Source organism: Salmo salar, chromosome ssa01 (assembly GCF_905237065.1).
Source record: "Salmo salar chromosome ssa01, Ssal_v3.1, whole genome shotgun sequence".
In the NCBI taxonomy this organism is placed as follows: Eukaryota; Metazoa; Chordata; class Actinopteri; order Salmoniformes; family Salmonidae; genus Salmo; species Salmo salar.
The window spans coordinates 71,440,108-71,467,610 of record NC_059442.1 but is presented as its reverse complement, the minus strand read 5'-3'; the positions used below and the strand labels follow the sequence as shown (position 1 = coordinate 71,467,610).

Here is a 27,503-nt window from a genome sequence, read left to right as displayed (position 1 = left end):
CCCCATTCAAAGGCACTTGAGTCTTTTGTCTTGCCCGTTCACCCTCTAAAAGGCACACATACACAATCCATGTCTCAAGGCTTAAAAATCCTTACGCAACCTGTCTCCCCTTCATCTACACTGATTGAAGTGGATTTAACAGGTGACATCAATAAGGGATCATAGACTGACCAGGTGAAAGCTATGTCATGGAAAGAGCAGGTGTTCCTAATGTTTTATACACTCAATGTACATGCATTACAGAAAAAGGCATAATTAATATTGGTAAACAAACACACCATAGATTGAGTAGGTAGACACGCGCACACACACACACACACACACACACACACACACACACACACACACACAGACTAAAGCTCCTCTTAGTCAATAGGGTCATTAGCCAGTAATCTTCTCTGGAAAGGGGATTTGAAATGACCCCACACAAGCACCTCTGCCATGCTGTTGCTGTGGTCCCTTACTTACTAGCGCTGCAAATCATGTTTACAGCAAAGACTATAAATAAAAGAACATCTTTGCCTACATCTAAGGAGATAGCCAAACTATAGATAGCTCAGCCACTAATTGGTTAAGGGCCTTAACCTCATGATTAAGAATGTCAAATAGGAGGTGGAGATGGTTTGATGTGTGGTATAACCTTGAGAACAGTCAGGGCACAACAGGTGACATGTCTTATAGGTGGAGCTTTTGTCCAGTTGTCGGCGGGCAAGCTCTGTGTGACAGGCTTGTAAATCTGGATTGATGCCTAGCATAGCTCAGCAGCATGGTCAGTGCGTAGTTTCTGTGTGAAAGTGTGTAGCTGGAGATCAGAAGAGACATGTTGGTCCAAGGCAGACTGTGTGTATTAGTCTATTAAGTGGAGTCATGCTGATGCTAAATTGTGTAATGTGACGTGGACTGGGAGCTCTGACATCAGCTGTAATTAACTCCCAGTGATTACTCAGCTGTGTTGACCTATTCTGTGCCACACCTAGGTCTCAGTCTGCTCTGGGGTTGGACGGTAATGTGTTATGTTGGACTATATGTTGTGCTAGTTTCATCTTTCTAATGCAGAGTTGGAAATCTGTTCTATATTTCTTTGTGCTGTAGTAGCTAGGTTTGTTTTGTCCAGTACCTCTTGCTGAATCCTCTTGTTCTCAGTCTCCATATTGTCCAGCTCCTGTCTACAGTCCAGCAGCTGCTCACTCTTCTCCTCCCTGAAAGAGAGAGAGCGAGCGAAAGAGGCAGAGAGCGAAAGGAAAAGAAAGAAAAATATGTTAAATCACACATGTACGCATTTTTTTTTTAAAACACAAACAAGACCATAACTGTCCCACACAGTTATTCTTAGAATAAATATTATTTTTTGGCCATTTTTCTAATTTGGCACAGAAACTAGATGCCATGAGTAACTTGGTCAAAAAGAAAGGCACCGATTGGCCTATAGGTGGCGCTGTTATAAGCAGTCTCACTTAAACCCTCATATTGCCGTCTGTTTGACCTAGAGACTTGAAACTTGGTATGTAGGCGTACTTCATCATGCTGAACAAATCTGCCTCAAGGACCCATAAGGTCTGTCAGCATATATTTTCATCCATTTTGGAAAATTGTTGAAAAACTTCATTAACCAAGTCCAAATAACAGCAAATTAGTTTTGTAGACTCATGGTTAGGGTTGCAAACGGAGGGTATATTATTGGAAACGTTTAACGTTTACCAGTAAACTACCAGAATTTTGGTATCTTTCAAGGATTTGAGACATTTAGTGGCACTTCTGTCCCTCTGTGTGGCATTATTTATGTAAAATATGGAAATTATTTATTTGAAAATCATTTAATTATGATAAAGGTGTAAAACACAAATATAAACCAACTTAGTGAATGTTTGTTATTTTACAAACTTATTTATTTTACTCTGGCAATATGTATTTGTTGTGAATGTTTTGGTGTCAAACTGGTGGCAGTTATGAAAAATGTCAATAGCGGGAAAAGTTGCAGAGTTAATTGAAAATAATGCCATCATTGATTAGATGCTTTTTTCATTCATTCTTTTTCTCTCTTGAAATATGCAGTCTATCTACCAGAAACTAATGGAAAATATGGACACAAATTAATACTATATATGAATACATGTTTTAAAAGTTATTTAAGTATAAATTACCAAAGTTACAATAGATTGTTAATTCTCAAAATTACTGAAGAATCCGGTAACTGTGGTAAATTACCGATAGCTTTGCAACCACATCGCTTAACTTAGTTTGAGAAAAATTTAAGGGATTGGTTAAGAGTTAAGAGATGGCTGAGTTATTGATACATTTTTATTTATTTATTTATTTATTTATATATATGATTAATAAAATCTGATTAACTGATTAAAAAACAAATAATAATAATAAATATATGTATTTTATTTTTTAAATCAGTTAATCAGATTTTATGTGTCCATATAAATCCTTTTATAAATCCACTTCCCCAATGGCCCATCAACTTGAAACCTTCTAGGGTCAAAGACATTACCATGATGAACAATGTTAAGATTGGCATTGATATCTTAAAAAAAATAAGGAAAATTAATTTACTTTTTGGAATATATAACGCTAATGCTGAAAATAAAATCATAAGAAAATCTGCTCATGGACTAAAAGTCAGATTCACTCCAAATGTGGTCTTTGAATCCATCACAATAGTCCCTGAAGTGTTTGAGAAAATAATGTTGATGCATTCAAAGATGGCCAGACTATACCAGTAGATGCATATTAGCACATACGCTAAAAAAATACTTTTTTGTTTTCTGGGTTGGGAAATGGCGAGATATTGCATATCCAGTATTCTATTTTATACATCTGTCGATGTCATTAATTGTTTCTTTGTAGCCAACTAGCTATTGTATCACTAACTACTGGCTGATGTGGGTGGGGTACAGTAGTAGTCTACAGTAACGTTACAGCAATACTGAATGACAAAGTTGGCTTGTCACTACAAGCTAGTTGGTTGATATGGGGTACAGTATAACTGTTCTGTTATTCATTGGTCTGGAAATTGTTAAATTAACATTCGAGAGACACACCACACATTCACGCAGATGGACGGCGGTATACTTTTTAGCCAGTAGTTCTGAAAGTAGCACTACTGAGCCAAAAGTGGTCCCTGAAAAGTGTCTCTCTCGCGCTCATTGGCAAATGCTGGTTAGGCCTCTTGCTAGCTGTCACTCAAATGCAAGGGGTTGAAGCTCATTGGCTAGAACTCAAATTGCTATGGGGCTGGCCCACGTGCGGGGAAATGGCGCGGCACAGCTTCAAGAAAATAGTAGTTTCAAACTAGGGATTTTGTGTCTAATTGAGTTAGACAGTAATTGTGCATGTGTGAACTAAACATCCAGCCCAATGCAGGAGGTTTATAAAATACTTTCTTAGTCGTCAAAGTACTGGCACATGTCTTTAAGGCTAAGCTAATCGTTAGATCCTTTGTAGGCGCGTCGGTAAATCTCCGAGCCGTTTCCCTAAACCATCGTTATTAACGTTGCACTTGAAAGCGACCATAATCTAATGCCTGCCTCAGACCACTCGTAGACCATATAAGTACGTCGTTAGATGCTTTTTTTGCCCTCCCGCGTCACTTTATACACAGAAGAGCTCTGCTAAACAGAATTACATGGTTTATCAGTCTCTCTGTGACAGCTGATAAGTTCAGAACAAAGTTGACTACAAAGTTGCCAATGTTCTTGCAATTGATACAAACAAGCGACGTATAAAAACATGCTTCAAATGAAAACAGATGACTGCATTAAAACATAAATACAGTAGGCTATAGGCCTATTTCAATCCTATCAATTTACATTTAATGCGCAATCAATTGAGTTATATTTTGCTACTTGTAGGCTAGCTAGGCTACTGTCTGTAATTTGTCTCATATTTCATGATGTGTATCCTAACATGTGCGCAATGATTTTTATTGGGTAAGCATTAGAATAAGCCGCCTCACAATTTGCAGCTGTAGGTGGTAATGTCTCTCTAGGAGCTGATCCGTCATCAGTATTGTGAGATAATTATAATGTTAAGGGAAGGTTTGAATGGAGAAAGCTGAAACCGAGAGCAGTTCTGCCTTTTTTTCGATCCTATCAGTATCATGCTGCAATGACGCACATAGAGACCGTTCACGCTACGTGGTGTTTTGGGAAACGCATGTTACATCTTTGGCCAATGTAAGAACGATGCATCGTTAAAAATGTTTTTTTTTTTTTTTAATTTTGTATATATTTTTTTTAAAACACTTGAAAGCCTAAGTTCCACCGCTATCGGGGAAACTGGGCCCAGGTCTCCCTTGAAAAAGTGATGTTATTTTTGACCTGGTAAAATACGTTAAAAGGTTGTGTGTACGCTCACTAGATAGAATTGTGTGGTCCAAAGAAAATAGACATGGATATCGTAGGCAATTCTCAAATCAGATGAGATACACCTGGTCGCATTATTAACAGTATTACTGAGATAAATCGTTTTCAATTCCCAACTATTAAAAACTTGATTGTTTCTAAAAACACACAGCCAACCAGTCACTGCTACCTTTGAAAGCACTGTGGACAACACCTGTAAATTACTCTTATGGTAAATAACTAATCCAAAATGAATTTCATTAATAAAATGTGGCTACATAATTTACTGTGTGGATATCTTTGCAAGTTATGCATAATTATTGTTAATATTCAATTTCTCTAGGTTTTCCATTCCCAGACATCAAGTCACCTGTCTCCAGCAGAAAATACCAGTGGGAAAAAAAGTGTTGGCTTAAGGTACGACTTCCTATTGGGGAAATGTTAAATCACTCAAGGTCATATTTAGATTTAGTGACTAACACGAATAGGAGCATATACATTACAGGCTTAGTCTACACTCGCGTTGAACAATAATATGCAAGAATGCACAACCACAATGGTTAAGAGGTGCTTACACACTTGCATCCTTTATTCAACTTGTGTAGACTAAGCCCTAGAGGTTGTAACTTCACATGATTTAGCCTACTTGTCAATCCAGATCTGAATGTTTAATATCCTTTAACTGTACTTTCGATAGTATTTGATGCCAAAGCTAATTACCGAATGTCCTACTTCAAGGACGTGGTCAGGTTGACACACAGTCACAATATCACACACGCACATGATTTGCGGGTCAGCGGTTTGTTCACATGCCCAGAATGGCAAATAACTCATTCGCAAATCGCACCCAACCCGTAAATATTCAGATACAGTACATGCAGCTTTTCTTGTCATTACCTGTTGCCCTAGAAGACTAAATAAACCCTTGCTCACCAGAAAATGTCATACATCGAAAGAATGAATGCTTAAAATCTAGTTGACGTCGGTAAAGTGCTTTCATCTCTGCTTTTGCCTCAGTGGATCGATGTAACCATTTCTGCCCAAGTTCCCAAAAGCATTTGGTAATTGGCATGTATTGGTGCTCGTACACTTACGCCCTAAAGACTAGGCTTACGCACTAACGCCAGATAAACAAATACATGTAGCTTCATATGAATTGTACAAAAATTCTATACTACATGCCCAAAAGTATCTGCCCCCCCCAGCCCGAACAATGAAAAACAGCCCCAGACCATTATTCCTCCTCCACCTAAATGTATAGTTTTCACTAAGCATTGGGGCATGTAGCGTTCTCCTGGCATCCGCCAATCCCAGATTCGTCTGTCGGACTGCCAGATGGTGAAGTGTGATTCATCACTCCAGAGAACGCGTTTCCATTGCTCCACAGTCCAATGGCGGCGATCTTTACACCACTCCAGCCGATGCTTGGCATTTCACATAGTGATCTTAGGCTTGTGTGCGGCTGCTTGGCCACGGAAACCCATTTCATGAAGCTCCCGACAAACAATTATTGTGCTGACATTGATTCCAGAGGCAGTTTGGAACTCTGTAGTGAGTGTTGCAACCGAGGACAGAAGATTTTGATGTTCTTCAGCTCTCGGCGGCCCCGTCCTGTGAGCTTGTGTGGCCTACAACTTTGCGGCTTAGCCATTGTTGCTCCTAGACGTTTCTAATTCACAATAACAAACACAGTAGCTATGGGGCAGCTCTAGCATGCAGAAATGTGACAAACTGACTTGTTGGAAAGGTAGCATTCTATGACGGTGCCACATTGAAAGTCACTGAGCTCTTCAGTACAGGCCATTCTACTGCCAATGTTTGTCTAGGGAGATTACATGGCTGTGTGCTCAATTTTATACACCTGTCAGCAACAGGTGTGGCTGAAATACCCAAATCCACTAATTTGAAGCAGTGTCCTCATACTTCATTTTTAATGCATTGTTTTCTCTTGAGTCAAACCGCACATTACTAACACACATGATAAAGCAAGTTAAACGTTTACAAAAAGACAAATGTAAAAAAGCTCCATGTATCTAGTGACTGAACACAAAAAAATAACAGCATAGCGACATGATCACAGTTACCTCTTCGCCACTCACGTAGTTTAGCTGTGTGATTATCATCACTTAAGGTAATTATTTGTCTATCTCAGGAGAGGACGGACATGCATGACATTCTGCTCTCCTCCCTGCTGAGAACGATCCAGCCCCAGCAGCGCAGACCTCTGCCAGCCACGCCACCACTGCCCCTGAAAGCTACTCCCTGGCCGGCAACAAGATAGGAGTTCGTCCTGGACCAAGGCCACGGCCAATGGCTATTGATGGGCTACTGGCCAAGCACCACAGGGAGAAAGAGATCCAGAAGCGGGTGGATACCGCCAGCCGTCTGTACAAGTTCTGCCACCAGCCACTGAAAGGCCCTAACAGCCCTCCAACACATCCCGGCTTTCCTGGAGTGTCAGGAAAATATCTACTGCCTAGCCCATGTGTACATGGTATTGGAGGGAGATTCAACAGTCTGCCTTTTATAAGACTGGAAAGCAGAGATGGATGATGGTGCAGAATGGGGAGTGACTCTACAGACACGCAGAAATAAACAAGAGCTGAAGATCTTTCCATTGATGGATGTGGTTTGTTTGATTTGTATTTATTTGACAGGTACTGTTCATTCTATTACACGCAGTGCCTTCAGAAAAGTATTCATATCCCTTGACTTATTCCACATTTTGTTGTGTTACAGCCTGAACTAAAAATGTACTGAAACACAGAAATATCTAATTTACATAAAATCACCTTAGGCAGCAATTACAGCTATGAGAGCTTTGCACACTTGGGATTGTACACTATTTGCACATTCTTTTTAAAATCCTGCAAGCTCTTTCAAGTTGATCATTTCTAGACAGCCATTTTCAAGCCAATTTAGGTCAAACTGTAACTAGGCCACTCAGGAGCATTCAATGTCGTCTTGGTAAGCAACTCCAGTGTATAATTGGCCTTGTGTTCTAGTTTGTCCTGCTGAAAGGTGAATTTGTCTCCCAGTGTCTGTTGGAAAGTAGACAATCAGGTTTTCCTCTAGGATTTTGCCTGTGCTTAGCTCTATTCCATTTCTTTCTATCCCCCAAAAAACTCCCTAGTCCTTGTCAATGACAAGCATACCCGTAACATCATGAAGCCACCACCATGCTTGAAAATATATAGAGAGTGGTACTCAATGATGTGTGTTGGATTTGCCACAAAACATAACGCTTTGTATTCAGGATAAACATTTAATTTCTTTGCCACATTTTTTGCAGATTTACTTCAGTGCAAACATGATTCATGTTTTGGAATATTTTTATTCTGTACAGACTTCCTTTACACTCTGTCAATTAGGTTAGTATTGTGGAGTAACTAAACTCAGCAAAAAAAGAAACGTCCCTTTTTCAGGACCCTGTCTTTCAAAGATCATTCGTATAAATCCAAATAACTTCACAGATCTTCATTGTAAAGGTGTTTAAACACTGTTTCCCATGGTTCAATGATCCATCCATAAACTATTAATGAACATGCACCTGTGGAACGGTCGTTAACCTCCGTGACACTAGCGTCCCACCCGCGGTACACACTATCAACAGCCAGTGAAGTAACAGGGCGACAAATTCAAAACAAAAATCTCATAATTCAAATTTCTCAAAAATACAAGTATTATACACCATTTTAAAGATAAGAGTCTCCTTAATCCAACCACAGTGTCCGATTTCAAAAAGGCTTTACGGCGAAAGCATAACATTAGATTATATTAGGACAGCGCCTATGTCAAACGATGTTTACAATCAACCCTTAGGGTCTTTTTACCATAAATCTTCGATAATATTCCAACCGGACAATAGCGTATTCATTACAGAGGAAAAAGGAAGGGCGCGCCTACGTGCTGGCACAGTAAACAACTCGTTGGTCCCAGGCTTGAGTCAGCTCCTATTCTCTGCCCAATAACAGTAGAAGCATAAAACAAGGTTCTAAAGACTGTTGACATCTAGTGGAAGCCTTAGGAAGTGCAAAATGACCCTACAGACACTGTAGTTTGAATAGGGATTAGATAGAAAAACAAGTCCCTTCCTGGTTGGATTTTTTCTCAGGTTTTTGCCTGCCATATGAGTTCTGTTATACTCACAGACATCATTCAAACAGTTTTAGAAACTGCATAGTGTTTTCTATCCAAATCTACTAATAATATGCATATCCTACCTTCTGGGCCCAAGTAGCAGGCAGTTTAATTTGGGCATGTTATTCATCTGAATTTCTGAATACTGCCCCCTGTCACCAAGAAGTGACACTAACAGCTTACAGACAGTAGGCAATTAAGGTCACAGTTATGAAAACTTTAGGACACTAAAGAGGCCTTTCTACTGACTCTGGAAAACACCAAAAGAAAGATGCCCAGGGTGCCTGCTCATCTGCGTGAATGTGCCTTAGGCATGTTGCAAGGAGGCATGAGGACTGCAGATGTGGCTAGGGAAATAAATTGCAATGTCCATACTGTGAGACGCCTAAGACAGCGCTACAGGGAGACAGGACGGACAGCTGATCGTCCTCGCAGTGGCAGACCACGTGTAACAACACCTGCACAGGATGGCGACAACATCTGCGCCAGTTACACCAGAACACACAATCCCTCCATCAGAGCTTAGACTGTCCGCAATAGGCTGAGAGAGGCTGGACTGAGGGCTTGTAGGCCTGTTGTAAGGCAGGTCCTCACCAGACATCACCGGCAACAACGTTGCCTACGGGCACAAACCCACCGTCGCTGGACCAGACAGGACTGGAAAAAAGTGCTCTTCACTGTCGAGTCGCGCTTTTGTCTCACCAGGGGTTTGCGGTTATCGTCGAAGGAATGAGCGTTACACCGTTGTACTCTGGAGCAGGATCGATTTGGTGGTGGAGGGTCTGTCATGGTCTGGGGCGGTGTGTCACAGCATCATCGGACTGAGCTTGTCGTCATTGCAGGGAAGACATCCTCCCACCTCATGTGGTACCCTTCCTGCAGGCTCATCCTGACATGACCCTCCAGCATGACAATGCCACCAGCCATACTGCTCGTTCTGTGCGTGATTTCCTGCAAGACAGGAATGTCAGTGTTCTGCCATGGCCAGCGAAGAGCCTGGATCCAAATCCCATTGAGCATGTCTGGGACTTGTTGGATTGGAGAGTGAGGGCTAGGGCCATTCCCCCCAGAAATGTCCGCGAACTTGCAGGTGCCTTGGTGGAAGAGTGGGGTAACATCTCACAGCAAGAACTGGCAAATCTGGTGCAGTCCATGATGAGGAGATGCACTGCAGTACTTAATGCAGCTGGTGGCCACACCAAATACTGACTGTTACTTTGGATTTTTACCCCCCCCCCCTTTGTTCAGAGACACATTATTCCAGTTTGTCACATTTCTGTCTGTCTCAGTTGAATCTTATGTTCATACAAATATTTACACCTTAAGTTTGCTGACAATAAAACACAGTTGACAGTGAGAAGACTGTGTTTTTTGCTGAGTTTAAAATGTTACTGACCCATCCTCAGTTTTTCCTATCACAGCCATTAATTAAACTGTTTTAAAGTCACCAGCGGTTTCCTTGCTCTCCGGCAACTGAGTTAGGAAGGACGCCTGTATCTTTGTAGTGACTGGGTGTATTGATACATTATCCAAAGTGTAATTAATAAATTCATCATGCTCAAATGGATATTCAATGTATTGCTTTTATATTTTTTACCCATCCACCAATAGGTTCCCTTTTTTGTGAATTCACTTCTTGACTGAGGTACCTTACAGATAATTGGTTAAATGGGGTACAGAGGTAGTCATTCAAAAATCATGTCAAACAACTATTCTACACAGAGTCCATGCGACTTGTTAATGTTTTACATTTTTTTTATTACATTTGTAATAAAAAGTGTGTGTAGTCCAATGACACAAATTCTCAATTTAAAGCCTTATTCTAAAATGGATTACATAGTCAGTCCCCCCCATCAACCTACACACAATACCCCATAATAACAAAGCAAAAACAGGCTAAGAATTTTTTGCAAATTTATTACAAATAAAAATTTAACTGAAGGAAAGAAATAATCACTTTAACATAAGTATTCAGACCCTTTACTCAGCACTTTGTTGAAGCACCTTTGGCAGCGATTACAGCCTCGAGTCTTCTTGGGTGTGATGCCACACACTCTGGCTGGGCTACTCAAGAACATTCAGAGACTTGTCCCGAAGCCACTCCTGCGTTTTGTTGGCTGTGTGCTTAGGGTCGTTGTCCTGTTAGATGAACCTTCGTCCCTGTCTGAGGTGCTGAGCGCTCTAGAGAAGGTTTTCATCCAAGGATCTCTGTACTTTGCTCCAATCATCTTTCCCTCGATCCTGACTAGTCTCCCAGTGCTTGCCTCTGAAAAACATCCCCACAGCCTGATGCTGCCACCATGCATCACCGTAGGGATGGTGCCAGGTTTCCTCCAGATGTGATGCTTGGCATTCAGGCCAAAGAGTTCAATCTTGGTTTCATCAGACCAGAGGATCTTGTTTCTCATGATCTGAGTCTTTACGTGCCTTTTGGCAAACTCCAAGCGGGCTGTCATGTGCCTTTTATTGAGGAGCGGCTTCCATCTGGCCACTCCTATAAAGGCCTGATTGGTGGAGTGCTGCAGAGACCGTTGTCCTTCTGGAAGGTTCTCCCATCTCCACAGAGGAACTCTGGAGCTCTGTCAAAGTGACCATCGGGCTCTTGGTCACCTCCCTGACCAAGGACCTTCTCCCCCACTTGCTCAGTTCAGCCAGGTGGCCAACTCTAGGAAGAGTCTTGGTGGTTCCAAACTTCTTCCATTTACGAATGGAGCCAACTGTGGGGATCTTCAACCTTCAATGCTGCAGACATTTTTTGGTAGCCTTCCCCAGATCTGTGCCTTGACACAATCCTGTCTCGGAGCTCTACGGACAATTCCTTCGACCTCATAGCTTGGTTTTTGCTCTGACATGCATTGTGAACTGTTGGGCCTTATATAGACAGGTGTGTGCCTTTCCAAATCATGTCCAATCAATTGAATTTACCACAGGTGGACAATCACGTTGTAGAAACATCTCAAGGATTATCAATGGAAACAGGATGCACCTGAGCTCAGTTTCAAGTCTCAAAGCAAAGGGTCTAAATACTTATGTAAATAAGGAATGTTTTTTATTTTTAATACTTTTGCAAAAATGTCCAAAAACCTGTTTTCACTGTCATTATGGGGCATTGTGTGTAGACTGATGAGGAAAACATTTAATACATTTTAGAATGAGGCTGTAATGTAACAAAATGTGGAAAAAGTCAAGGGGTACGAATACTTTCTGAATGCATTGTATATTAGTTTATTGCTAGTGTACAAATGAACAAATACCAACATTTTATTCTAAATTGCTGTGAATGTCTTGAATAAATCAATTGCTATAGTGTGTGAATAGGTTTGTTGTACAATGGATTGTGCTCTAACACTATCCTAAATATGCTTTTGATTTCAATAAAGTAAACCTCAACAATTTGAGAGATAAACATGGTAATGCCTTCACTGACTGCACATAAAGGAAGATATCATGTAGGAACTAAAGTGCTTGCTTTGTGTCATCCTATGTATCCCGTTTATTGCTGCTCACAGCTATATTTATTTCTGTTTTCTCTAAAGTCGTCTTGAAAAACCGGAATTTTTACTTAGGCCATGTAACTCATTGGTTAGTACAAACCAAGATGTTTACCCAGCAGATAGGAATCCATGGACCTCTGTCCTTACCGGGTCAGGTCAGCTTGTTTACTTCTGCCTGTGTGGGTTGGGGACGTGGTTAATTACCAAATTACATTCTTAGGAGCTATTCAGACTCTGCAGGTGAGGAGAATTTATTTCTATGTGTAATGAACAATTGAAATGATAGTGTGTGAGTATGTCTGACTTTTTGATCATATGACAACAACCTAATTTGTACTTGGAAAAAAAGAACCAAGCATACATTTTCCTTCAGAGGCAAGTCAATGAACTTGAGTGGAAAAAAACAAAAACGCCTGTGTGTTATTTTACAACTTCAACTGTGACAGAGCAACTCTTTCCTCAGGACAACAAACATAGCTCAACTGAAAATATACAAAGTAGGACCAAAAACACAACCTACAAATGACCTCACAATAAGCTCCCCTATGACATGCAAATCTCTAACTGTAGAGCTGCCTTGCTTTAGTTCCACCAGCTCTTTATAAACAGAGAAAATCCAGACAACCAGAGGTTAAGTGAGCAACAGGCCAAAAGATTCCTTTCCTCGCTCTGTCTGACTAGACGGACTTCAAACCCCCTCAACCCAGAATTAGCAGCAACTAGAGCTCATCTGACAACATATTCGACTGTTAATGGGTTTGCGTGATTGTAACACTACATTAGACAGGCAATGCAACCAAAATACAGGTTGGGACTTGAGTCCTGCAAGCTCCTGGTCGGTGAGGAATTAAGAGTGTGTCACACAAAGCTTTGAAGAGACCTGTACATTCTTCAGATGAGTGGAGATGCTTTCCAGTCTCCTTGGTCCACTTATGGCCTGCTAGATTAGCGATCTGTACTGGCTTTGCTGCTTGTAGGAATTATTATCACTGTTCTGTTCTATGCGTCCTGTGATGTGCATGTTGAAATCAGAGGCTTGAGCAGCTAGCTTCGAGCATGGAATAAAACTCACGTTATGCTTCTGTTTCTTCAGCTGCTTTTGGTGAGCACACACACACACTCCAAGTGTTTACCTCTTGTGTTTAGAGTCCTTTCATCTAATCCCATCCCACCATAGATCCTGTCAGACATTCAGCCTCAGCAGCAAAACACCTTTCACTGTATTCCACGTTTCATTAAGGCCCTAACAAAGAGAGTAGTTGACAGCCTAGGCCTAACAGAAAGCTGCTCATCCACTGTGGGTGACAGCACTGAGCCTGCAGCAGCTCTGAGTCACACCAATAACCATGGTACCATGGTCTACCTGCATTTTACAGTCTAACATTCACAATAGAAAATGCACCCTACTGTAGTTCCACAGGACCTGACAGGATTGAGATTGAGTCTTTAGGGCTATATCATAATCTATTTCTACACAATCTATTCCTGCATTCCTCTTAACAACAGGTCTCATATCTAGGAAAAAAAAAACATGAACATTAAGCCATATTTTCTAAAGACATTCTGCAGGATGTATCGTCAACATAGTCACTTTACCGTGCCCTCAAAAGGACCTTCAGTAGAACTGAATCTCTATTTATTGTGTTTTAAAGCATGCCTCTGGCAGAGAATGGCCAGTTCCCCTTCCCTCTAGTGTTGGTGCGCCAGAGTCAACAATGGCCAGAAATCGGAAGAAAGCAAGTGGAATTCAATAGGAACTGCGTAAGTAGGTCAAAAACGCATAAGAAAATAACATGCCTCTGCACGGCATCATCGGATCGAGGCCAAACCCTCAGACATCTGACCCAGCATCAGGCCTGGGTGACTGGAGGGGTCTGTGGCCATCTACGGCAATAACATCTCCACACACATACACGAGACTACAGTATATGTACTCGCACTCCTGCAGAGAAATAGTCTGCCGCGTCACTCTTATATTCTGGATATCTTATGATCAATATTTAAAAAAAGATACATACATACATACATACATACATACATACATACATACATACATACATACATACATACATACATACATACATACATACATACATACATACATACATACCAGTACCAGTCAAAGGGTTTCTTTATTTGTACTATTTTCTACATTGTAGAATAATAGTGAAGACATCAAAACTATGAAATAACACTTTGCACACTCTTGGCATTCTCTCAACCAGCTTCATGAGGTAGTCACCTGGAATGCAATTCAAGTAATAGGTGTGCCTTGTTAAAACTTCTTTCCTTCTTAATGCATTTGAGCCAATCAGTTGTGTTGTGACAAGGTAGGGGTGGTATAAAGAAGATAGCACTATTTTGTAAAAGACCAAGTCCATATTATGGCAAGAACAGCTCAAATAAGCAAAGACAAATGACAGTCCATCATTACTTTAACCTCTTGGGGCTAGGTGGGACGCTAGCGTGCCACCCGTGGTGCACTCCATCAACAGCAGGTGCATTTCAAGAGCGGCAAATTTGAATCCAAATAAATGTCAAAATTCAAATTTTTCAAAAATACAACTATGTTACACCATTTGAAAGATAAACATCTCCTTAATCTAACCACGTTTTACGATTTCAAAAAGGTTTTACGGCGAAAGCATAAATTTAGAGTATGTTAGGACAGTACATTTACAAGAGTTGTGTGTAATGTTTTGTCAAGTCAAAGACAGGGTCACCAAAACCATAAAACCAGCTAAAATGATACACTAACCTTTTACAATCTCCATCAGATGACACTCCTAGGACATTATGTTAGACAATGCATGCATTTTTAGTTCTATCAAGTTCATATTTATATACAAAAACAGCGTTTTACTATGGCATTGATGTTGAGGAAATCGTTTCCCTCCAATAACCGGCAGTCAAGTCAGCGTCACAAATTAAATAATTAAAATTAGAAAACATTGGTAAAATATTATATTGTCATTTAAAGAATTATAGATTTACATCTTTTGAACGCAATCAACTTGCCAGATTTAAAAATAACCTTACTGGGAAATCACACTTTGCAATAATCTGAGCACTGTGCCCAGAAAAATACGCGTTGCGATACAGACTAGACGTCATGTTGGGGAGATCTAAAATCGAAAATACTATGTAAATAATCCATTACCTTTGATTCTCTTCATCAGATGTCACTTCCAGGTATCACAGGTCCATAACGAATGTAGTTTTGTTCAAAAAAGCTCATCATTTATGTCCAAAAATCTCCGTCTCGTTAGCACATGATGTAAGCCAGCCGGACTTCTCGTCATGAACGAGGGGAAAAAATATATTTCCGTTCGTTCAAACATGTCAAACGTTGTATAGCATAAATCATTAGGGCCTTTTTTAACCAGAACATGAATAATATTCAAGGTGGACGAATGCATAGCCTTTTATAACGTATTGGAACGAGGGTACCCAACATGAAGTAGCGCGCCAGGTGTCTAATGGGACATCACCGTTCCATGGCTCTTGTTCGGTCAGATCTCCCTCCAGAAGACTCAAAACACTTTGTAAAGGCTGGTGACATCTAGTGGAAGCAATAGGAAGTGCCAAAATATTCCTAAACCCCTGTGTTTTTCAATGGGATAGGTTTAAACTCAATACAACACATCAGGTATCCACTTCCTGTCAGAAAATGTCTCAGGGTTTTGCCTGCCAAATGAGTTCTGTTATACTCACAGACACCATTCAAACAGTTTTGGAAACTTTAGAGTGTTTTCTATCCATATATAATAAGTATATGCATATTCTAGTTACTGGGTAGGATTAGTAACCAGATTAAATCGGGTACATTTTTTTTATCCAGACGTGCAAATGCTGCCCCCTAGACCCAACAGGTTAAGACATGGTCAGTAAATACAGGAAATTAAGAACTTTCAATGTTTCTTTAAGTGCAGTCGCAAAACCATCAAGCGCTATGATGAAACTGGCTCTCATGAGGACCGCCACAGGAAAGGAAGACTCAGAGTTACTTCTGCTGCAGAAGATAGGTTCATTAGAGTTTCCTGCACCTCAGAAATTGCAGCCCAAATAAAGTGGGCTGCAAGTAACAGACACATTCAAGTAACAGAGTTCAAGTAACAGACATCAAAATCAACTGTTCAGAGGAGACTGTGAAATCAGGCCTTCATGGTCTAATTGCTGCAAAGAAACCACTACTCAAGAACACCAATAGGAAGAAGAAACTTGCGTGGGCCAAGAAACACCAGCAATAGACATTAGACCGGTGGAAATCTGTCCTTTGGTCTGATGAGTCCAAATTTTAGATTTTGGTTCACACTGCCATGTCTTTGTGAGATGCAGAGTAGGTGAATGAATGATCTCCGCAAGTGTGAAGAACAGATAAGGAGTTGTGATGGTTCTTTGCTGGTGACAATGTCAGTGTTTTATTTAGAATTCAAGGCACACTTAACCAGCATGGTTTCCACAGCATTCTGAAGCGATACACCATCCCATCTGGTGGGCGCTTAGTGGGACAATCATTTGTTTTTCAACAGGACAATGACTCAACACTCCTCCAAGCTGTGTAAGGGCTATTTGACCAAGTAGGAGAGTGATGGACTGAGTATCTAGTTGAGTATCTGGAGCATCAGCATTTGTGGGTTCGATCACAGGCTCAAAATGGCTAGAAACAAAGCACTTTCTTCTGAAACTCGTCAGTCTATTCTTGTTCTGAGAAATGAAGGCTATTCCATGTGAGAAATTGCCAAGAAACTGAAGATCTCGTACAACACTGTGTACTACTCCCTTCACAGAACAGCGCAGACTGGCTCTAACCAGAATAGAAAGAGGAGTGGTAGGCCCCTGTGCACAACTGAGCAAGAGGACAAGTACATTAGTGTCTAGTTTTAAAATGGAAAAACAAAAAAAAAAAGTGTTTCTTTCAAAATCAAGGACATTTCTAAGTGACCGTTGCTGACAGGTGTATAAAATCGAGCACACTGCCATGCAGTCGCCATAGACAAACATTGGCAGTAGAATGGCCTTACTGAAGAGCTCCGTGACTTTCAACATGGCACCGTCATAGGATGCCCCCCATCCAACAAGTCAGTTCGTCAGATCCATGCTAGAGCTGCCCCAGTCAACTGTAAGTGCTGTTATTGTGACGTAGAAACATCTAGGAGCAACATCAGCTCAGCCGCAAAGTGGTAGGCCATACAAGCTCACAGAACGGGACCGCTGAAGCGCGTAAACATTGTCTGCCCTCTGTTGCAACCCTCACTACCGAGTTCCAAACTGCCTCTGGAAGCAACGTCAGCACAATAACTGTTTGTCGGGAGCATCATGAAATGGGTTTCCATGGTCAAGCAGCCGCACACAAGCCTAAGAGCACCATGCACAATGCCAAGTGTTGGCTGGAGTGGTGTAAAGCACGCCACCATTGGACTCTAGAACCGCGGAAACACGTTCTCTGGAGTGATGAACCATACTTCACCATCTGGCAGTCCAACGGACAAATCTGGGTTTGGTGGATTCCAGAAGAACGCTACCTGCCCCAATTCATAGTGGCAAATGTAAAGTTTGGTGGCCCCTTAGTTCTAGTGAAGGGCAGTCTTAACACTACAGCATACAAAGACATTCTAGACAAATCTGTGCAACAGTTTGGGGAAGGTATGACAACGCTGTCGCGCACAAAGTGAGGTCCATACAGAAATGTTTTGTCGATATCAGTGTTGAAGAACTTGACTTGCCTGCACAGAGCCCTGACCTCGACCCCATCGAACACCTTTGGGATGAATTGGAACTGCGAGGAGCCAGGTCTAAATCGCCAAACATCAGTGACCAACCTCACTAATGCTCGTGGCTGAATGGAAGCAAGTCCCCGCAGCAATGTTCCAACATCTAGTGGAAAGCCTTCCCAGAAGAGTGGAGGCTATTATAGCAGCAAAGGGGGGGACCAACTCCATATTAATGCCCATGATTTTGGAATGAAATAGTCAACGAGCAGGTGTACACATACTTTTGGTAATGTAGTGTACCTCAGAACCGGTTCGACCCAGCACTAAGAAGCCTGCATTACAGAACCCTAACCGTATCACTGGACAAACCACTTCAATGTTATGATGGACTTGATTAAGAGATTCCAGAGTCAGCACCTCAGTTTTATGCATCCTACAAAACACTTCCTTCTGAAACAGAGAATGCTTCTCGTAAAAACCCCTCCCTTTGATAAACTGACCACTGGCCTTTGTCTCTGCCCAGGGTTAATGGACTGAAGAGGAAGTTCAATTATTTATGACAACAATGAAGAAGGTCTAGCACTACGGCATCAGAACAGTAGTGTAGAACCATTTGTTTCCTACTGAGAGGCAAGAGGAAATGGATTCTTCTTTAACAATATCGCTGACATAAAACTTTAAGTTCCGTAATTAGCGTCCTGCTTTTGCGGTTCTCTCCGGTCAGCATTAGAGTGCTCCATGAACTGGCGAACAGAGAATGGGATACTCAAAGAGAGAGCTGAGTCACGGTTCCTAGCGCCAATGACACACCGTACTGGGTTGTTTTCCATTACTAGGCAGTCATGAGACAGCAGTAGATGAATGCAGTGTCACATTTAGAGACACTCTGCTAGACATCACGAGGCACCTACAGTACTCTTAGGATACTTGTACGAAGCTTATAGAACTTGTGAGAACCAATGATGTGTTAAGAGATCCTGGGAGGTCCAACAGTGTTTGCAGTCTACCACAGACTTACTAAAAAGGGCCAATGGAGCTGGAGAAAGGCCAAATGAGGGTACTTACAGCTCCTGGCGCAGGCGTCTGATCTTGGCTTTGGCGTCGGCCAGCTCCACAGACAGGTGCTGGCGGCTCTCTGTGCGGCGCATGCTAGGCGAGTCGTTGGGCGACTGGGCAAAGAGGGGCGGGGGAGAGTACTGTCCACAGTCCCTCTCCTGGGTCAGCTCCACAATGGTCTGGAAGGACACAACACCATAACAGTTAGACCAGGGATACAACTGGTGAAGGCCCAAGACAAAAAAATGTCTGTAAAATGCCTATTTTCAGAGTGGGGTTGTCACTACACCAAAATGTTACTAACGATGGCCAAGTATCACGATACCACACAGGGTTTGTGATAGGAGCAAACTGAGGACAGATCAACAACATTGTAGTTACTCCACAATGCTAACCTAATTGAGAGGAGAAAAGAAGGACGCCTGTTACAGAATACAAATACTCCAAAACATGCATCCTGTTTAAAATAAGGCACTAAAGTAAAATTGCCCAAAAATGTGTCTAAGAAATATCCTGAATACAAAGTGTTATGCATGTATTCTGTGCTCAGTCAATAATTTCGATATGAGAAACATACACTATTATTTAGTGATCACACAGGCAGAAGCTCTTTTCGCACCCCTCTTTTATAGCTCAATAATCTTAATATTTTAAGATCAAAATGGCAAATATTGCCAAAAAGGAACAAGCTTGCATCCCTGTAGAGAACTCAGACGAGGACCCTGATCATGTATCCTACACACAACTTCTATACTTGACACATGTATCCCTCCCTCCTTACTTTAAGTGACCAGCCCAAGTAATCTAACAGATTTGGATGGGTGAAAACAAGGCTCTCACCAAATTGCTTTCAACAGTGTTAGATCATTGATCACAATGAGGGACAAAGCAGTTGTCAGACAGGGTATTGAAGATGGAGTATACTCAGACAGTGTGGATTGCAGTCTATATATATAGTCTACCGTGACACCTTGTTATTGAACAGTAGCACCTATGTTGCGTCAGGCTCCCCTGCTGTTCTGTCTGCTCAGTCTGGGAGGTGTGAGCTTAGGGAGATGATTCTGATTAGGACGGACCTCAGAGGAGGAGCAGCAGCACCTAGCCACCAGGATCAGTCACTTAAATGGAAACCCCAAACATAATGAAAAGCCCAGTACTAATGCAGGTAAGGCTCACGTATCGGCACACAACAAGGGTATATTAGGCTGGGTTCGGAGATAAGAGTAGCAAAAGGCATTGGTTTAAGATTGTGACAACATATCGTCATTGTAGTTCACCCCGCAGCCCTTCTCTCTCATCGTCCGTTCATAACCCAGTGGCTACGCAATGAAATGGGCTTTTAATGAAGAGCGTCTAGCCTCCAGTGGAGATCCTTATAATCCCACCTTCTCCCTGCCCCCCTAGCCCATAGGATGCTGGGCCTGCTGCGCTTCCAGGCTTTGGCAACTGTACGGGTGGGCTGTCCTTAATCAGAGTGCTCTGGGTTCAATTCACACACACCCCAACCATACACACAAACTGACGCACATGCCATAAAAATGCAGACACCATCGCACCATACAGACTCTATACAGGCCGTTAACTCATTGAGACAACATTTTATGTTTTTTTTATTTTACCTTTATTTAACTAGGCAAGTCAGTTAAGAACAAATTCTTATTTACAATGACAGCCTAGGTACAGTGGGGTAACTGCCTTGTTCCGGAGCAGAACAGAGTTTTACCTTGTCAGCTCAGGGATTCGATCTAGCAACCTTTCGGTTACTGGCCCAACGCTCTAACCACTTGAGTGGAGTTTAAAAAGGCACCAATGTGCCCGGTTTCAGACATGTACCTCCAGCTGGTCGTCTCTCTCGTCCACCAGGCGTTTGAGATGGAAGGCCATGTTCCTGGAGAAGGAGTCCAGGTCCTCTGGGGGCAGGTCACCCCCCTCCAGCCACTGTAGGTCCACAACATTCTCCTGGTTGTGGGTCACCTTCAAAACAACAGCATTAGTGGAGTCATCACACTGCCAGCCAATACACAGAACAAATGTGTTGAAAGCAATGGGAAGCAAACTAATTTACTTGAACTCAAACTGCTGTGGAGGGCAGTGACAAATTTGGCTGAAAAGCTCACAGATCTGTCCTACAATAACTCAAGTTTCCTTTTACAAAAAGATGGCCCAAAACAGACACACGAGACGCCAGGGTTTATGTTTGAACTGGATGCCTTCACAAAATGAGATGTATAGATATATATCTGTCTCTCATACCTCTTGGATGTGAGATGCTATGGCAGCTTTTGTGTCAAAGTCTAGTGTCTGGATCCTCTCGATGTACTCCTCTTTCTTCTCACACTGCAAACAAAAGGAGGCAGTTTGGGGTTTGGATGACAGTGTGGAGAGTGGAATTAGAGAGGTCTTTGCGAGGTCAGCTTCCTAAACACAGGCTAGGTTGAAGATGGGAAGATTAAGACACCAGCGTCACAATACAGAGGTTCTACCTCTCTGAATCAACCATGGGAGCAGCTAAAATATTGTAGCAACAACCCTAGGCAGAAGGCAAGTGTTCTGAAACAGATATCAGGTTGGTGAAAAATGCATTTTAAGCGAAGGCCAGAAAAAAAAAGGCATCTAGCCAGCTAGCTAACGTCGAGGTTGAAGATTACAAGGTTAAGACAACAGGGTTCTAATATCCCATAACTCTTTACAATTCATGGAACTAGCTTTACTAGTTAGCAACGGCACTAGTAGTCATCAATGGCGCCGGTCCCATTAGTTAATTTTTGAATGCTTCAGCATTGAATTATTACATGGTCTTAACAGGAGAATGGCCTGGGTTCTGATTGGTTGGCTTTGAGGAAAAATGCCTGTGAAGGAATATGTAGGTCAGGGGTCAGCAACAGGCGGCCCGCAGGCCATAACCGGCCCAGGTTAGCGTATCTCTGGCCAGGGGTTAAGTATGATGCATCATCAGTGCTACTCCAGCCAGGCCCAGGGCAAAGACAGAGACAAGGGTCGGGTCATGGCATACAGAGCATCCCATTGAGCAGACACACCCTCTGACAGCCCCTCTGACCCTTCTCTGGCCTGCTGCCAGGACAGAGGACAGACCACCTGTCATAGTGCCAACTCGGCTGAGGAAGAGGAAACGAATGCTAGTCTGAGTGAGAATGACTCATTTTACTCATACAACTGTAGCTGTGTTAACACTCGTCTGAACAATAGAGCCCAAGGCTATTGATGGTCAGGAACTAGTGAGTAAGAGCTACTCAAATCAGTAGAAGAGTGTTAATCCTACAGGAAATGGGAAATGGTATTGACAGTAGATGAAGGGGATGATGAGTGTACAGTAGGACTTACCTGGACAGCACAGCCAAGCAACAGCAACAACAGCTTCCTCATCTCCTCCAGACCTTGCTCTGTACACAGAGATTGTCAATTAGTGTTTTACTACCATACATATTTTCATTGACTGTAGTTTAATTGTCCGTGTCATTTTGCCTTGTTTCAAATTCATTTCATAAAATCACAACCAAATTCCACAAGCTTTTGCTGTATCACATTGCCAAAAGCTAAAAAGATATCTGCCCCCAGGCCAGGTCACACAGATAGGATACTTAATACAGCCCTGAGATGAGCCATTCAAGTAACCCTAGTACATACATGCAAACCTACTATTGCTTGCTTATAATGCAAGGTCCTTAACCAAAAAGATTGTACTGTATTTTGCAGCATCCAATCAGCTAGGTACGGTATGATGCCAAGCCACATGTAGAGGAAATGATTACACAGCTGCTAGGAAGCTCAACAAGGTTGAGGTAATCTGTAGAATTGCACTGTAAAATAATGAGTCTGTCTCTGTGTGTGTGTGTGTGTGTGTGTGTGTGTGTGTGTGTGTGTGTGTGTGTGTGTGTGTGTGTGTAAGCCAGCTCATCAGCCGCAAGGCCATAAACACAGATTACTAACAGGCTTTGACAACCAGGCATGTCTATTCAGAAAAAAAGGGCCACACAGCAATAACTACTGTAAATCCCCACCAGTAGGTACATCTTTATGGACAGCCATAATATTCAGATTTTGTTCTTTGTGTCTGTTATGGTGCATCCCTCCATGTGGGTGTGTAGTGACAGAGGTAGTGGGTTTGGAAGGTTTAACTATTGGATGTAGGTTACAGAGCATTCGGAAAGTATTCAGAACACTTGACTTTTTCCACATTTTGTTACGTTACAGCCACATTCTAAAATTGATTAAATTGTTTCCCCCTCTCAAATCCACACACAATACCACATAATGACAAAGCAAAAACAGCAATGTTTTTTGCAAAAGCATTACAATTTTAAAAACAGAAATACTGTATTTACATAAGTATTCAGACCCTTTACTATTAGACTCGAAATTGAGCTCAGGTGAATCCTGTTTCCATTGATCATCCTTGAGGTGTTTCTACAACATGATTGGAGTCCACCTGTGGTAAATTCAATTGATTGGACATGATTTGGAAAGGCACACACACACACACACACACACACACACGTCTATACAAGGTCTCATAGTTGAAAGTGCATGTCAGAGCAAAAACCAAGCCATGAGGTTGAAGGAATTGTTTGTAGAGCTCTGAGACAGGATTGTGTCGAGGCACAGATCTGGGGAAGGGTAACAAAAAATGTCTGCAAAATTGAAGGTCCCCAAGAACACTGTGGCGTCCATCAATCTTATATGGAACAAGTTTGGAACCACCAAGACTCTTCCTTGAGCTGGCCAGGGGACAAACTGAGCAATCAGGGGAGAAGGGCCTTGGTCAAGGAGGTGACCAAGAACCTGATGGTCACTTTGACAGCGCTCCAGAGTTCCTCTGGGGAGATGGGATAAACATTCCAGAAGGACAACCATCTCTGCAGCACTCCACCAATCAGGCCTTTATGATAGAGTGGCCAGACGGAAGCAACTCCTCAGTAAAAGGCACGACAATCCGCTTGGAGTTTGCCAAAAGGAACCCAGACCATGAGAAACAAGATTCTATGTCTGATGAAACCAAGATTTACCTCTTTGGCCTGAATGCCAAGCTTCACATCTGGAGGAAACCTAGCACCATCCCTACGGTGAAGCATGGTGGTGGCAGCAGCATGCTGGGGGAATATTTTTCAGCTGCAGGATCGAGGGAAAGGTAAATGGAGCACAGTACAGAGAGATCCTTGATGAAAACCTGCTCCAAAGCACTCAGGACCTCAGACTGGGGCAAAGGTTCATCTTCCAACAGGACAACGACCCTAAGCACACAGCCAAGACAGTGCAGGAGTGGCTTCGGGACAAGTCTCTGTCCTTGAATGGCCCAGCCAGAGCCCTGACTTAAACCCGATCTAACATCTCTGGAGACCTGAAAATAGCTGTGCAGCGACACATCTCATCCAACCTGACAGAGCTTGAGAGGATCTCCAGAGAAGAATGGGAGAAACTCCCCAAATACAGGTGTGCCAAGCTTGTACGGTAGTGTCATACCCAAAAAGACTTGAGGCTGTAATCGCTGCCAAAGGTGCTTCAACAAAGTACTGAGTAAAGGGTCTGAATACGTATGTAAATTGTGATATTTCAGTTTTGCTTTGTCATTATGGGGTAGTGTGTTCAATTCATTTTAGAATAAGACTAACATAACATGTGGAAGAAGTCAAGTGGTCTGAATACTTTCCAAATGCACTGTATACAACACAATAATGCTTCTAAGGGGCATTTGGTGTTAAATGTACTGCTATTGTGTCAAGTCAACTGATTATAAAAGCCATGATAAAAATTATGACTTGTAACACTTCAGCTGAGCTAGCCTATATCTGTGGCTAATCAACAACTCATAGTGACGTCAGTTTTTCACTAATCCTAATGACACCATCCTTGAAGACAAGATACCTCATATGCCATCTGGAATCCTTACAAATGTCCACACAGGACATCCAGAGGATCAAAACACAGGTCTCAGCTAAACTAACAGAATGTTTTTGGCCCAGACTGAAGCACCATCAGTAAGAAAAATAACTACTGGCCTATATTCACAACCTTACATTATTATTTAAGATGATCAATGTTTCTTTAGGAAAAAAAATATTTAAAAAGCAAGTTTCACCATATTAAAACAAGACTTAAGTTCAAGTAACAGGGTTGACCTTGAAATGAATCACTAATCACACAAAATAAAATATTCAGAAATGTCAAAGTAACAAAATAACTAGGGTTTTACAATGATCTTAAACTTGGAGAAATGTTGGGGTTAAAGATCTTCCTAGAAAGTGACATGTCAAAATGCTGAATTGACACCAAGTCGATTCATATAAAAAAACTAAAAAAAAAACTCAACTGACCTGTAAGTGTTAAGGTCGCAATGAATAACTCAAGATAATATTCTGATAGATAGGATATGGACAGAACGGACGACTAGAAGGTTTTGAGGCCCATCCTCACAAGACCTCATCAAAGCTAAACAACATCTATAAAGGCTAGGACATACAATAGCTTTTGCCGGCCAAGTGTACTTAGCACCTCTGAACAGAGTGCAGGCCATCATTTGCCAACCATTCTTCATGTAGAATTGCGCAAAAAATGTTGGCAGTCGGGATGTCCATCAGCGGGTGGTCTCTAAAACCCACCACACCGAACAAGCGCCAGACCGACAATCTGTGTGGTGTGTGTGGTCCTTTTGGGAATATGAGAGTAGTCCATTCTGGATTCTATTCTGAGTACATGTAACAGTTTAGCTTCCGTCCCTCTCCTCGCCCCAACCTGGGCTTGAACCAGGGACCCTCTGCACACATCAACAACTGACACCCACGAAGCATCGTTACCCATCGCGCCACAAAAGCAGAGCAAGGGGAACAACTACTTCAGGTCTCAGAGCGAGTGACGTCACCCGATTGAAACGCTATTAGCACGCACCACCGCTAACTAACTAGCCATTTCACATCAGTTACATACAGAAGGCCAGCTGTTACGAATGCCTTCTAAATGCTTTTTCTTCAAACTGAAAGCCTTAAGAAGGATTCATACACACACAGTAGAGCCTACACACAGAAGCCTGTACAGTGATTTAGAAAGGCAAATCTTCTTGAGCGCTGAAGATGAAGGATCAGGCAGGCGCTGGATGAATAATTTAAGCTGACTGAACCAAGCATGGCGAGCGAGCATGAATGAGAGGGAGAGAGAGAGATGGGGGAAGAGAGCAAGATGAGGCGAGAGAATGAGAGGGAGAGCAAGAGGAGAGAGGGGGTAGTTTAAAATAGATGGAAATTTCCCTTCAGAAGCCCTGGCTCTGCTGAGGTTTGGCTCCGCAGGCTTTGTTATGATAGTGCTGTATGCGCCTAGTGTAGCTCATTCCCTCGGTCGCTACACTCCGCTCTTCCTGACAGGAAACTCACAGGGGCGCAGACAGTGACTAACCTCTCATTGCTGCAACCCTTCCTGCCCAGCCATTGTTCACAGGAACCTGGTGGTGGGGGGTGGGGTCCTACCAGGGGGCAGGGGCACAAGGCCTCAGTGACGCTGGGGCATACAGGTGAAAAACCCAGCAGCGTCACAGTTCTTGACACACTCAAACCGGTGCGCCCGGGACCTACCACCATACCCCATTCAAAGGCACTTGAATCTTTTGTCTTGCCCGTTCACCCTCTGAAAGGCACACATACACAATCCATGTCTCAATTGACCCAAGGCTTAAAAACCCTTCTTTAACCGGTGTCCTCCCCTTCATCTACACTGATTGAAGTGGATTTAACAAGTGACATCAATAAGGGATCATAGCTTTCACATAGTCAGTCTGTCATGGAAAGAGCAGAGTTCCTAATGGTTTTGTACAGTCAGTGTATTTTGTCAATTGGCCCAAGAATTGTTATTCATTATATCTGTCTATAACATGAGTCAGGGACTAGTCATGGTTCCTCTGATATTTTCTTATCATACTTTTGCTAATTTCACTTCCAACAAACTTATTTTATAAATCACTTATTTCCACTACTCACTATTCCCCAAGGGCCTCATTTATAAACATTGCATACGCGTGTGCCCAGATCACGCAAAACGTGCCATTTATAAAAACTGAGCTTGATGTGAGAATGTGCTCATTCTCGCGCAAACTTTAGACCACGTGTACACAGTTTCTATTGGTTGAAGTATTGCATTGCAGGCAAAAGTAGTATCCTTGTGCTGAGACAGTGGAGCTCATATTCCCGAAGTGGCTACACAACAAATTACCATGCACGCATCTCATTTAAATTGGGCCTATTAGATCGACTTCTGTAATTTCAAGTTTTTGCTCTATGCATCCGACAGGGAGCACGGTTCATAAGATTAACAGGTGAACATGATGTTAATATTTTGCATTGAAGTGTGTAGGCCACCACTGTACGTAAGCCTACTGTAGTTGTATTTTCTTCCCCCAGAGTAGACAATGTTTCAGAATTTGCGGGCAGTGCAGAATATTTGTGTTCGGGAAAAAGTGAACGCAAAACATGATTGCATTCAAACGATCTGTTTACTGGTCCACAACAATTTGCTATTGTTTTTGTCCTTCAGAAACAGTCATAAAGCAAATGTCACTGCAAAAATGAAAGTCTGCTAACCCCTCCAAAACACATTTGATCAAGCTTGCCATTGCAATTTCCTTTAGATACTTCCAAACTATACAGAAAATAAGGGTGTTATTGTCACCATGAAAGGTGAATGGGCATTTTTCAGATGGAGTTATAATGCTCTTTCACGCATGCACTTTTTTACGACAGGTTTGATTTATA

At 42.2% G+C, this 27,503-nt stretch overlaps 1 protein-coding gene across 8 annotated transcripts in view; it reads right to left on the bottom strand.

The window, feature by feature from the left end:
* The window catches only part of LOC106607988 (girdin), a 97,336-nt gene that overhangs the window by 30,279 nt on the left and 39,554 nt on the right, over window positions 1–27,503 (bottom strand). For 7 of the 8 annotated variants that reach the window (XR_001329355.2, XR_006770591.1, XM_014205542.2 and 4 more), the window contains exons 5-9: window positions 22,096–22,154; window positions 21,007–21,090; window positions 20,587–20,727; window positions 18,763–18,932; window positions 1,118–1,199 (exon numbers count right to left, since the gene is read on the bottom strand). Coding sequence is in view for 6 of the 8 variants with exons in the window: in XM_014205542.2 (XP_014061017.1) it covers window positions 1,118–1,199; window positions 18,763–18,932; window positions 20,587–20,727; window positions 21,007–21,090; window positions 22,096–22,154 (536 nt within the window). In the remaining 2 variants the exon portion in view is untranslated. Of the gene's footprint in view, window positions 1–1,117; window positions 1,200–3,961; window positions 4,569–18,762; window positions 18,933–20,586; window positions 20,728–21,006; window positions 21,091–22,095; window positions 22,155–27,503 lie in introns of those variants that run through there. The other variant, XM_014205595.2, reaches the window with a different exon arrangement.